The 13,887-nt window shown below is 41.4% G+C and overlaps 1 protein-coding gene across 1 annotated transcript in view; it reads right to left on the bottom strand.

Annotated features, from left to right (window-relative positions):
* Nucleotides 1-13,887, bottom strand: part of si:dkey-237h12.3 (teneurin-3) — a 145,524-nt gene that overhangs the window by 13,509 nt on the left and 118,128 nt on the right. Inside the window, exons 23-26 of the mRNA XM_040120290.1 lie at nucleotides 7,379-7,628; nucleotides 5,574-5,594; nucleotides 2,131-2,363; nucleotides 279-433 (exon numbers count right to left, since the gene is read on the bottom strand). Coding sequence (XP_039976224.1) covers nucleotides 279-433; nucleotides 2,131-2,363; nucleotides 5,574-5,594; nucleotides 7,379-7,628 — 659 coding nt within the window. The remainder of the gene's footprint in view (nucleotides 1-278; nucleotides 434-2,130; nucleotides 2,364-5,573; nucleotides 5,595-7,378; nucleotides 7,629-13,887) is intronic.

Genomic DNA, 13,887 nt, shown 5'->3' with positions numbered 1-13,887 from the left:
GATAGAAGTAAGATAAATTCTAAAAAAACACCCCCGCATGTCTTGCTCTCACTCAAAAACAAGCTGCCTCTAAAAGATTATCATTCATGAAAATATGAGTCATACTGCATATGTTATGTATATGCAGTTATGTAAAATTGTATATCAATGATGAGTCATGGATGAGCAAACCGAAAGAGGGTCAGAGGGGTGGGGGCGCAGGGTGGCGCTGTGACATCCTCCGTGTGAGTACGCAGGCGGGGTTAAGAGCTGTCTGGTACATGTCTGTAAAAAGCCACCTGATTGATGTCCATGCTGTTGTCACAGGTCAGGGGACGAGCCGATGTCAGGTCATTGGAACCGAGGAAAGTGGAGATGATGCCGTTCTGGTCCACCTTTCGGATCGTGGTGCCATCAACAAAATAAATCAGGCCATTCTTGTCTATGGCGATGCCTGTTGACATCACGTAAGGGGAGGGGGGGGGGGGACAGAAAAAAAAACCAAAACTGTGATACCAGGACAACGTGGTAGAATATGCGGCATCTCTGCCTGCATGACTCAGTGGACAGAACATGATGGATACATGTGTCAAGCTTGCCTTCCCATTATTCAGGTCACTGCAAAAAGCACAGCCATCAATAATTCACATGCTGCTTTTCTGGTATTAAATAATTTCTCAGGCAGAAGTGGGAAAGGGTGTATTCATGGGGTTTATATGCACTTGCCACGTCTTGTAACCCTCCTCAATCTCAAAAAAAAAAAAGAAAAAAGAAGGACCTTGTGAGATGGGGGTGTCAATGAGTGGTGCGTTGGGAAGATTTTTCGATAGCGGCAATCATCAACAATCTGCACGCCATTTGAGAAATGAATGAGTTAGGGAGCGGAAATGAAAGCTACAGCCAATTTTAGATGAAAGGGGTGAATGACAGACAGTTGCCATGGTGACATCTGTGGACTAAATTGTCTCAATGATTGAGTGTCAGCTCAGAGTTGAAAGTTGCAGCCGAGCTAGTGTGGAGCTACATGCAGTGAGACTATTTTTCATTTCTGCACATTAGTTTTACCATGCTGTGACTTTGGGCTTAGTTCTAAAGACCGAGAGACGGTTCCCTCGGGAACATGTGCAGAATGTATAGCAGAAGATTGTACTGTAGTTTTGGGGAGGGTTTAAATGGTGTTCTGAAACGGCATTAACTTCAATTTTACTTCCAGATCATGACTTCTCTTTCAATTAGGGCTTTAAAAGCTTCTGTGGAAGGTGAGTGGTTTGGTTTGACCTGTGGCGAGGTCTGCAGAAGATTGCTTTCTGCTAAAACATTGACGAGCTGAGGGAGCCCACGGTGAGGCCGTGGGAGCTGGATATTTGACAGTCTGAGATTCTCAGACAGATGAAAAGTGTCACATTTGAGCAGAGTTCACCAAATGTCTGAGAGGAGAAAAAAAAAAAAACGGAGCCATCTGCTGTTTCTTCCCTGGTCTCGGCTTCCGCCCACTCCATCATTAGAGTCGCCTCCTCAGATTGCCTTCACTCAAGCCTTCATCACCCAGCTGAAGCTGAGCTATTGCAGTTGGCATTCAGAGTGGGCAACAACTAGCGCAAAACAATTCATCTTAGCCTTTTCATCCAGACGACTTTGTGGAAAAGTGAGAATTATCCAAGAACAAATGGCCATGTACTATTTGAATGCGGACAACAGGCTGTTACTTTGGACTTTACTTCCACAGCAGCTGTTTGAGAAAAAATCTTGAAGAATCAAGTGTAAATTTTAAAGGATATTTACAGGAATTTCCAATTATGCAAAACCCACCATTATATTTTTATTAAATTACATCATATTTCTGAAGGTTAAAAAAAAAACAAAAAACTTCTTGATAGGCGGCAGCAGTACACGGTCTTAATTTAGAAAAGCATCTGTTTTTTTCTTAGCAGACAGTCCTGCTCAATTTTAGGTAAAAACATGAACCACAGCCAAGATTTGTTCATTAAAATCATTCATCAATCATTACATTAAGATCAATCAAATCACTAAAGTAAGCTCGGAGTTGGCGAAGAGCCAAATTCACACATAAATCTAAATCTACCAGTTGCTACTCCCGACTGAGAAACCCCTCCATTTGGATGCAACATCCTCGTAAAATTTAAACAATACCTTTGGGTCCGGTGAGAGAGGCCTCCGGAGCTTTGCCTCCGTCGCCACAGTGGTTCTCATCAAAGGGCAGACAGTGTTCACCGGTTCCTGCCAACACCTCTGCGTTCGACTGCAGATCCTTGGTCCCGGTTAAGGCTTTTGGTCGGTAGATCCTCCGGGAGTTTGTGTCTGACACGTACAGCTGGCCAGTTACTGGGTGAGTTGTCAGGTAATACCGGTGTGCTGGGTTGTTACTGCATTCGAGACATTAACTCCGTTATATATTGTCCTTACAGACACTGAGGGCTTTTCTTTAAATGCCATTACAGGACAGCCAAACAGTCCTTTAATGGTGCTAATTTACCCCTAAAATGTGACCCTAATGCAATAATCTCTAGAAAATACCTGAAAGAAACTGTAAACCCCAACTGACCCCTGACGAAATTTAGCCTGATTTTCCCTATTATCAAGAGTAGATTCAATTATATCTCTCCAGAGAGCTAACATTGTTTTCGGTATGCTGTGAAGTTCTTTAGATAGAGAAAAAGGGTTTTTAGAAAATACCCTAAGAACATTAAAGGGGATATAGCAGGTTGTATTTGTCAACTTGAAGACTAATTGCCAGTCCTGCACACATTATTTTAAAGTGTAATGGAATTAGAGAACCTTCTTCAGACTCACAAAGTTGTCTTAATTGCATTTCAAAAGTTAACAGTAAGCTAACGCCAATGTTCAATCAGGCTGTTTTCCTAGTATTTAAGCTGTCATTAAGAATGTAATTTTCTAAAACACAAACCGTAAATCACTGCTTAAGTGTAACTTGTTTTCTTTTCAGTCCAATTGCAGCTTAATTTAACCTTATTATCAATTCAATCATTGTCATGTTTGTGGATAATGAACTGAAGAAGGAAATAATGTCTATTTTTAATGCTGTTAAAAAACTGCAGCAGAAAAAGGGGCAGAGCCTTTGAGAATGAACAAGCAGAAGACAGGGAAGGTTGAAAAGACGGAAGTCAGACGTAACTTAACAGAACACCACTGCAGTTGGGTTCCAGTTTACAAAGCAGAAATGACAACTTGTGTGCCAGATCATTTCATTTGTCATTACTCCCCTACGGGGAGAAGCCTTTGGAAATTAGAGAAATGACTGACTCATGTTAACAAAGTGCAACAGCTAATGACATTGCATCTGGTTCTGCTTATTTGCATTCTTTTTAACTGTCTCACACTGAATCTAACCCCTTTCGAATCGGAGCAAATGGGTCTAAGATTAAAAAATCCAAAGTTTTCACACTACATGATTGACTGATGCGTAGATTTGAAGAAAGCCAGTTAAATGATCATTTTCTGTGCCAGTCCCTTTTAAACAAGTTCAAAACACTGACAAACTATTGAATTAACCTTGTGTATTAGGGCATAGTCGATACATAACAGGTGCTTGAGTGTCATTTAAGAGCTCAAAACAGAGGCAGTTAACATGAAAAATAGCTTGCTTTACAGTGCAGTCGTAAACATAGCTTCTCTGGTTGTACTTCAGCTTAATGGTACCTCAGTCAATACTGGTCGGCTTTGGAAGTGGGATAATGTGTTGGCAAAAAAAAAAAAAAATGTGGCAATGAAACATCTTTGTAAAATGATGAAGATGGAGCAATAAAACTTGACAGCTTTTATGAGTCAAAGTAAATGCCCAAAATAGGTGACTGCCATCAAGTTCCTCGAAAGAATTCAGCGAGACGTACTTTAGTAACCCTTTCTTTTACAGTCAACCTGCTGGGGGTGGACACAATAAATGAAACACCTGTATGACATTATGCAGTCTTATAAAACAGTCCTGCAATGAATAATACCTTTGTGAAGCTTCTGATGTTAATGAGGGGCATAGTAAGTTTTATTGGTAAGTTTTAAGGCTTTACTATGTGGTTTTGTATCTAATATTTTGTTTACCTCTTAGGTACAAAAGAACACGTCGGCCTGTGGCCAAAAAACAAAAAAGAAAAAAAAACAAAAACGTGTTTGGCAGCTTCTTGGCAGTCTCAACAAAAACCAAACAACTGCCATCTGACCAACAGATCAAGTGGCCTCCCGTAGTCGCTCATAGTCATTTTGCGACATGGTTGCCTGCCAAGAGAGGAATATCAGCTGACTACTGCGGCAAGATCCCTCCGGTTTGAATCGTGCCTCTGCAGAGATACGGTTGAACACCTCTGTCAACCTTGGCGTCAGAGGAAGGCAGACTCAGGCAAAATGATGTACGTCATACAAGTTGTCTTACATTGAGTATGAAGGAATGAGTATGTCTGCCTTCACAAAGTTTTTTTCAAACTTGCATCGAGACTATGTTATTTTTAGCCCCCCGTTTTCTAAGTTAGTGCGGTAACGTTCACGCCTGTAGTTTTCTCTCCTTTGGTCTGGACCAAAGAGCAAACAAACAAAAGAAGATTTGTTTTGGCCTTTCAGTTCTGGTCCATTTAGGATTCACACAAACAAACCAAAAGTAAACATAAGTCTCATGGACTGACAGTGATCTGGACTGTTGTGTTCATCTATTTATTCTGGAAGCTGATGACATATCATGTTGCACTTAACTGCACTGGTAGGCCTTTTTTTTTTTTTTTTCCCCCTTTTCTCTGGTGGTCAATAGAGCTTACAAAACTCACAAGAAAATCCTCTGATACGGGCACTGATCAAAACCATACTGCACCTGCAGCTAGAATTAGATGAAGGGGGAGACAATGGATTCTGTAGTAAAGGGGGAAGTGGGGCACTGCAGTGGCTTTCAGCAGGCAAATCAGGCAAATTGGTGTTGAGTTTAAATTCATATTACGGGAACATTTCCATATCTTGTTGTCACACCAGAGACATTACCTTGATAGCCAGCTTAATAAAGTTATTCCAGTTTGCTCTCTGTTGCACCTCTGGCACTTATGGTCAAAGTAATCACTGGGACAACCTAATTGCCACCAATCTGCATCATCACTTGATCTGATGCCGTTGTCTTAATCATGAATACAAAGCAGTTGTGTAAGCCCCTGCGGATAAGAGCATCTGCCAAACACCATCACTGGAAATGTAATTATAAACTTCACAATGGTACTGTTAATTGCGGCACTGTTGTACTGGACTGCATTATAATTTTTACATAGATGCTGACTGTATATATTTACGTTGTCATCCTTTTTTTAAATATTTATAATTAATTTAAATCTCTTTCAGGGTTCCAGCGTTTGTTGTAGCCATTCCGTCAATAATCAAATTGCAATGTTGCAATTCTGAAAGACCGAGCACTCTTCTTCTTGTTTAGACGTAATCAAGCTATAATTGGTTTGTTATAATTACAGACGGTAATCACTGGCGCTAAAGGTGAATGTAAAAGGGAGAGTTACTCATACATTGATAAAGAGGATGATAAAGATGATGATGTATGGAGAGCAACAAGAAAACATGCACTAAGTTAATGCACCTACCTGTGTCTAAAGTCTTTATTTCTACGACAGGGTGCAGTGAGCAGGAAAAGAGGAAGAAGAATCAAGGAGATGAAATTGGTAAATGAAGGGTTATTTTACTTATTCTTTTTTCAAGGCTGGTAATTTCCCATCAGGCAGCTTTCTTGTCGTAATAATGACTTAAACGTTTGACTTGATTTTGTTGTTTTTTTTAAAGTCTTGTTATTCCTTATTGAAAACACGAGGAATAAGCAATCTACTGCTAACAACTCAAAGTCAAAATATCCCCATGAAGAATGAACACCGCCACTGGGGAAAGTTGCAGGCAACGTCAATTTTCGTTTGGCAGAAAGTGGAGATGCGGGACTGTGGCCGAGAGTTACAAACCATAGAGAGGCACATATGTACTCTATCTCCATAAAGCCCCATCCTGCATTACCCCTGCTTTTCTCAATTTGACCACTCGTATCAATGATTAATTGATTCTGCCACTTGTTACATTGGCCACTAAATGCATTCCATACGCTCACAGCAGTTGAAAGAGGTTCGGGGAATCCCATAGGGAGTATTTGGGCTCTTACACAGCAAGCATGAATAATACGTACAAAAAAAAACTAACTGCTTTGGCCTTTAAATGTTTGAAAGAGACCAAACTTCAAATGCAAAACAAGCAAATATTCTGAAACCAATGAATATATAGTATATTATGAAAAGAAACTTGCACTTTTTCTACTGTATTGGTTTATATCTGCGTGCCACCACCATCTAATATGAATGTAAATATAAATGTAAATTTTCTGTAGTGTGTATTTTATGTCAGACTAAATTTATTTTGGCAAACACAACAAGTCTTCATATTAGCTGCTTGTGTCTCTCTCCTTGTAAACAGAGTAAAATAGTTGCTCGGAGACACAGACCATTTCTTAACCCATTATTTATCCTGGAAAGTGTTGCTGAGCATGCATTGGCCTTTGCAGCAGCACCCTGCTTACCATTCACACTGCTGTACACTTTCCCACGCGACAACCGCCCTGTAGGGGCTGATCACTGCGTGGCTACGTTAGCAAGTTGGAACGTTTTTTCCGGTCGCCGTGAAACGGTGACGGTTCATCCTCGCAATCTTAACAACTAAACTTACACACCGCTCAAAGTACAGCTGCCCGCCAACAGCGCCATGACCTCCAGTATATCCTCTCAAGGCAGTCTTCATATGTTTGTCATCTACGTGTCTCATGTAGGATGATAGCCCAATGTACGTTTAATCAACACCTGTTACTTTGAAATAAGCCAACTGGCTGAATCAGAGTCATTGCTGAGAGTAGCCAACTTGGCACGAGGGCCTAAATCATCCCAATTACACGCTGAAGACAGGATGTCTTTCCTAATTATGGAGATGGATGGGGAAAAGATTTCAAATTTCTGTGGGCAGGGGAAAGATTTGTGTGACTGAAACTCTGTCCACTACGCCATTTTAGTTTCCCTCTCCACACTGAGGACTAAATGTAGAAATGACAAGTGAGTTCAATTTCCTTTAAATGAGGTCTATTTTTGTCATGTTTAATATTTCAAGTACAAGAAATATATATATATATATAAAACACTGGAATACACATAAAGTCCCTATAATGCTAACTTTCTTGCATAACATTTTGTCCTTTCATCTTAATGCTATAGAAATTATACATAACTTCATACAGATTTCTTGGCTAATACTTAAGCATTTGTATCAGTTGATTGTGGGACACAAGTAAAATCAAACAAAGTAAAACATGCACCAAAAAACCCCCAAAAAAACCCAAATCCCAACAACAAGGCCTTGGTCTTACCTGAGCTCCATGATACTTGTGACATTGCCAGATGGGTAGATGCGGCGGATGTAGTTGAAATCCCCAACATACAGACTTCCGTCGATGCCCCATGCCAGAGCCACCGGCGCCAACAGCTTGTTGCCTTGGGCCTGCCCGTTACAGCTGGGGCAGGAGATGCTCCTGCGCCGGCCGTTCCCCATGACGGTGGAGATCACGGGGGGCTGGAGGGAGATGAACTGGTTCTCCCCGCTGCCTTTGTACAGAATGCCTGGGAGACAAAACGGCGGTCACTTGGAGGTGTGAAAGCATGATATGTTTCTGTCACTGGTAACAGATAGTGGGCTCTTTATTACTTATCCAATAATCAACCAGAGTCTCTTGAGACAAACCTCTTTTACCCAGCTAAAAACATAAAATAGTCTACAGTCAATTTACAATATACCTATACTGTATAATACGTTAAAGACATTCTGGGTAATACGCTAATTTGCTTTCTTGTGTGGAGTCAGTTGATAGAATCAGAACCGCTGTCTCGTCAGTGTGTTAAGATTGGAGCTAGGCGAGGACAGAGAGCTGCGTTAACATCGCTGAGGCTTGGAGGGTGGAGAGACCTTCCGAAGGTGGAGGGGCATGAGGACGGATGCAGAGGGTTTCTGCCTGACAGGTGTGTAGAACATTAGTTTTGCCTATGTTTCACAGCGCCAGTAGGTCAGTAGGGTTGTGTCCCATTTGCTAATGTTTGTGAAGGCCTTATCCCAAGCGGTTAGTTAGCGAGCAGGTACCTGTGTCACATTTGCGTGTCCGGTAACCTTTTAAGTGACCTGCCGGCGGACATTCGGCTTAGTTGCTAGTTTGGCCAAGCTATGGTGCCGGCGTCACGTTGGCCACAGTAGCAGGAGAGCTACGAGCGTCGCCGTCTGCAGCTGGTGTGCTGGCTCTGGGAAACCGCCTCGTCCTCTCTGCATGTTACCGTCACAGCAGCCGACATACACCCCTATTAATACATACAGTCCTATACTCCTCCGTACACACACAGTCATCAGAACGGTATCCCCCCCTCTGATCTAACTCACACAAGACTTGGTGGAAACCTAGTATACGGCTGGACTGTGTGTATGGCCAGTGTGCAAAATTGTGGGCAATTTGTTACAGGGATAGTCAGTGGTAGTGTCTATAATGTGAATTCCTGGATTAATAAATGTTCGTTGAATTTTCTATGGTGGTCTTAGTAATATTTGTTGTTAAAGTTCACTGAAGTGGCATATCACAAGCGTGGTTAAGCTACAATTGATTTAAAAATGAAGTTTTAAACGCACTTACAAGAACAACACACACTCATATCTGGAGATGTTCGATTTGAAAGAGAACTTATTTTAATTGTAATTATAACTATTGTAATTATCTGTTAACTTCCCCTGCTCTTTCATCTGATTCTATCTGCAGATGTCTCTTGTTTTTCCAAGACTCCCTCTGTATTAAGTGTTCGGTCGGAGTGATTTTTATTTGGCATTAACTGTGTGCTCTCTCCCTCGTGCTCCTCAGCGCATGGAGAGGTGCAGTCACAAGAGGAAGCCATATAAAGGCCCCCTGCGGACACGGCTGAAAGCAGCGGCCGGTCAAGCCAACAATCGGCGGCCATGGACTGCTCTAAGCAGCTGCTTAGCACGCTGAAAATTAAAATAATGGATGCCCACAAAGCAGGAGAACGCTATAAGAAGATAGCAAAGCGTTTTCAGGTGGCTGTTTCCTCGGTTCAAAATTTAATTAAGAAATGGCAGCGAACAGGAACGGTGGAGGTCAAGTTGAGGTCCGGAAGACCAAGAACACTTTCCAAAGGAAATGCTCGTAGGATTGCTAGAAGGGCAAATCAAAACCCCCATTTGACTGCGAAAGGCTTTCAGGAAGATTTAGCAGACGCTGGAGGTGGTGGTGCACTGGTCTACTCTGCCGCAACACCTGCACAAATATGCACTTCATGGTAGAGTCTTTTTGGCCGCGATGAGCAAAGGTTTGGAGAAAAAAGGGTGCAGAATTTCATGAAAGGAACACCTCTCCAACTGTTAAGCTGGGGGGTGAATCGATCATGCTTTGGGCTTGTGTTGCAGCCAGTGGCACAGGCAGCATTTCACCGGTAGAGGGGAAAAATGGATTCAATTAAATACCAGCAAATTCTGGGTGCAAACATCACACGATCTGTAAAAAGGCTGAAGATGAAAAGAGGATGGCTTCTACAACAGGATTACGATCCTAAACATACCTCAAGATCCACAATGGACTACCTCAAGAGACACAAGCTTAAGATTTTGCCGCGACCATCGCAGTCCCCCGACCTAAACACAATCAAAAATCTGTGGATCCACATAAAAGGAACAGTGCCTGCAAGACGGCCCAAGAATCTCACAGAGCTAGAAGCCCTTTGCAAGGAAGAATGTGCGAAAAGCGCTCAAACAAGTACTGGAAGACTCTCGGCTGGCTGCGAGCCAAGTGCTACAAGCGTTACTAAATACTGACCATGCAGGCTGCCCAAACTTTATTTCAGGCCCTTTCATTTTTATGTTATTTTGGAGCTGTTAATGACGGAAATAAAAATTTTGCTTAAAATTTAAATGAATGTGTCATCTTTAACTGAATGTGTTTGGATAACAGTTCGTATTTTACTCACTTAACTATTCACAGTAACGAATTTTGACCAGGGGTGCCCGAACCATTTCATGCCACTGTAAACTACAGTGAAGTAATTACAGGTAAATAATGATAATATTAAAAATAATCATAAGCACATCAGCGATGAAGGTCATGTGGTTTTCCTGCAGAGCATCCCTGTCTATGACAGGAGCAACTACTTTAATTTACTACAGGCTGAAATGGAATGACAGCTTTTATTATGTAACATTCATCCTGTCAAAATATGGCTTTAGTTTTGTTTAAATCATAACTTAATAAAGCGATATTTGATAACAGATAAACAGACCGTGTCACATAGTTGTAGTTAAACCGTATATCTTTCTTCTGAGAGGCTTATACGTGCAGAAATTTGATTGAATTTAGGGGGGTGTTAGGGATAGGTGGGTAGGGGGGCAGGGGGTGAGGCTGAAGAAGATACAGGAAAAGAAGAGGGGGAATGGATGGAGGGTAGAGAGAAGGTGAGGGGGACTAGGGATACGAGGGTAGAGGGTAAGGGAAAGGGGGGGGTGAGGGAGATAAAGGAAAGGTAGAGGGCAAAGTGAGGGAGACAGAGAGGGGGGAAGGGGGGAGGATGAGGGGGCTACTGTTGTCCGGCCTGAGCCGACCAACCCGCACCCTCCTCCACCTTGCTGTCGCTGTCACACTTGTTTTTTCTTCTGCATCCAGCTCCAAATACCTTCCTTTTTTCTTTTTGTCTAAATGGACACAAACTTCATTGTTCGCAGAGATTTATTTTTAGTTAACGATCACATTGATATAAATTATGAATTCATAATAAATATTGTTCCCTACTTTTCCAGACTTAATTCATAAAATATACATGGACAGATCAGCGTGATTAATCCTAATTATTTGTTCGATGTGGAAATTAAATGAGTCTAACAAAGCAGCTTACCAGTTGTGTCCCAGAGAGCGCTGATAAACCTTACAAATAGCACAAAGTAAGCAACGGGTATTGGGACAGAACCAGACTGGAATATCTCAACAATGATCAGATGCATTGCCATGAAATTTGGTTCAGACATTCATGTTCCTCTCAGGATGAATTGAAAAAACTCAACATCAAACTGCACCTTGACTGGACCTTGACCGGCTCGGCAGAGGCATGCAGCCGTGAGGCGGCAATTCTAGTGCCTCATGATGATTGTTCGCTGAATGTTTTCAGCGATGTCAACTTGCCACGATAAGCATCGCCATTACGGTTAACAGCTTTCTGTGCATTTACCATTGTGTTTCATTGCCATGCCCAGACAAACCATCCCTCAGAAACAGAGCTGCCGTCTTTCAGTCACTTTAGAAGAGCAGCTGAAAGAAAACTTTGAAAACTGCCTTGCTGACTGTCTCCCCATGTCCTAAACGTTGATTTCCTGCTGTTTTACAACAGGAAAAAAGACAATGGTCATTTTTGGCAACCCCGAACCTGAGGTGAGGCTCATAGTTCACTGGTGCTCTGCTGGATTTGCGGCATATGTTCATTTTAGATTTACAAGCAGATATCCTGCCATGAATGACATCTCAAAGCAAGCTTTTGGCTGAGATTAATTTTTTCCAAATTGTGTTGAAACAATCATTACTTGATTGACAGAATTTTGTCGACAGGAAATTGTTGTCATTAATTATTATAATGTCTGAACACTGTAAGTACCAAACACCTTGTATTTCTAACATCTCAAATGTTAGGATTTTTTATTTTTTCTGTTTTATATCTTTGTAAACTGATTATTTTTGGGTTTAGGGTTAGGGTCAGAAAAAAGACATTTGTAAATGTCACCTTGGAGCCTGGAAACTTGTGAGTCGTCTTCATTTTCTGGGTTTTTATGGGGGAAAAAAAGATTAATCATAAAAAATTAATAGTGAAAATGTCATTGTCCAGTGGTTTTAAATTATTATCTAACCTTCTTAGAGTCAATATGTAACATCCTGCACACTTTTATGGGACTTAAAAATAGCCAAGTTCATTAAATCCTTTGCGTTTAGGGCTGCAGCTTATGATTATTTTAAGTATTTGTCAAACTGCTGAATATTGTCTTAATTAACCAATTCATCCGTTGATCTAAAAAGACTAAAACACATCCCAGTTTTCCAACATCTAAGTTGATTTTGTCAAATTTCTTATCTTGTCCGACCGCCAGTCCAAATACCAAAGATATTCAGTTAACTGACATACAACAGAGAAAAATGGGAAGCGGCAGATTTCTGGTATTTTTGCTGGAAAAATGCCCAAAACAATTAAGAGCTGAACAAATGAGCTCCTGATTCCTTTACTTTCAATTGACTAATCGTTTAACCATTACAACTCTAATTGCTGTCTGGAGGTCTGATGAATCCACTTGCTGAACTGCCTTTATGGTTTTCGTTGACAGATTTTGCCCAGCGCCTCATTCATTCATACTCCAAAAAATATTACGGCACACAGCTGGATTCTAAGACACTTTTTTAGTTGGAAGAGGCCGGTTAGTTAAAAAGGTGATTCAGTGGTGTCACTGTAAAAACTGCATATTAAGCTCAGATGTAGCTATTCTGATACATAGTCTTCAAACTATGCAGACACGCCAATTAAAACCTAGACTTAAACTATTTTTTTCCCCCAAGAAAAAAGTAGTGCATTTGGCCAGAATACCCCGGAAAATCGCTGGATTTTAACTCGCAGTACTCAATATAGCAAAAAAATTATTTTCAAGTGTTTTCAGGAAACAATAAATACAAAACAACTGGACCTTTTTCAGTAGTTGCAGTTTGTTAAATAGTGCCAGTGCAAATATTTCACTGATATCACTGTATCTCTGACTGCACTGAGACTCGGACCATTGCAGCCGATAAAAACGTAATCTAAATGAACAAACAACCCTGTTTTTCAGGCACAGCTAGGCTGACAACGAAGAGCGTTGGCAGGGAGCGGGAGATGGAGATCGCCTGATTCTGACTTCTACCTCCTGAGGATCAGCGACACAAAGGCCTCACACACAAACACGCGAAAACACACCTTCACTTCAAGAAATGAGAGGAGACACACCCACGACTGTCTGTTTAAAACTGACATTTCAAAAAGCTTCAGGGGCCAAATCCGCTTTCACACAGCTGACTGCACTCTGTTTGTACCCCTTCTGAGTGCAGTGTGCATGTTGTGTGAACACGCTTTGTTTTTAAACAGTGTGAAGTGAACCAGCAACACTCCTCAGAATGCCGGATCGCTGTCTGTCTGTAAAACAGGAGGGCGTTCACAAAGCAGCGTCACACCAAATCCAACCGTGAAACCAACCAAAGAGGGATACAGTTTTGTTTGGATCGCGGTGATAACACTTGATGTTATCTGACATACTGAATTCAAGCAAAGCTGAAATGATTAGTCAATCTACACAAAAATTGGCCTGCAACAATTTTTAACAATCTGTAAGTAACTGTAAGTCGCTGGATTTTCTGCTTTTTTTTTTTGTCTTGGTTGGATGTACAAAACAAGACATTTGAAGACGTCACATTGGGCTGTAATTGATATTTTTATGTGCTCAATATGTCAAATGACAAAGTAAAAACAGTGGGAGAATGTGATAGGTGTTGTTTGTAGTGATGAACCTACAGAGAATCATCACTTGAATCTGCAGCCCCTCTCGGCTCTATGGAGCTTTATAGTGAGTTCTTAGCTCATTGTTTGTCCGTCCGGACCACAACATAACTGTTCAACGGGCAGCTGTTTCAGAGGAAAAAGCTCTAAAAAGCCACTGTGCACTACCTGCTCAGCAGCAAACAGCAGACAGACACCGTTCGAGACCAGCTGATGAACACAGTGGAGCATTTAGCAGCTAAAGAGCTAGATATTTCCCTTAGGAAATGGTAGAGACAAAAAC

The sequence above is a fragment of the Xiphias gladius genome, chromosome 23 (assembly GCF_016859285.1).
Source record: "Xiphias gladius isolate SHS-SW01 ecotype Sanya breed wild chromosome 23, ASM1685928v1, whole genome shotgun sequence".
In the NCBI taxonomy this organism is placed as follows: domain Eukaryota; kingdom Metazoa; phylum Chordata; class Actinopteri; order Istiophoriformes; family Xiphiidae; genus Xiphias; species Xiphias gladius.
This window is presented reverse-complemented; position numbering and strand designations above follow the sequence as displayed.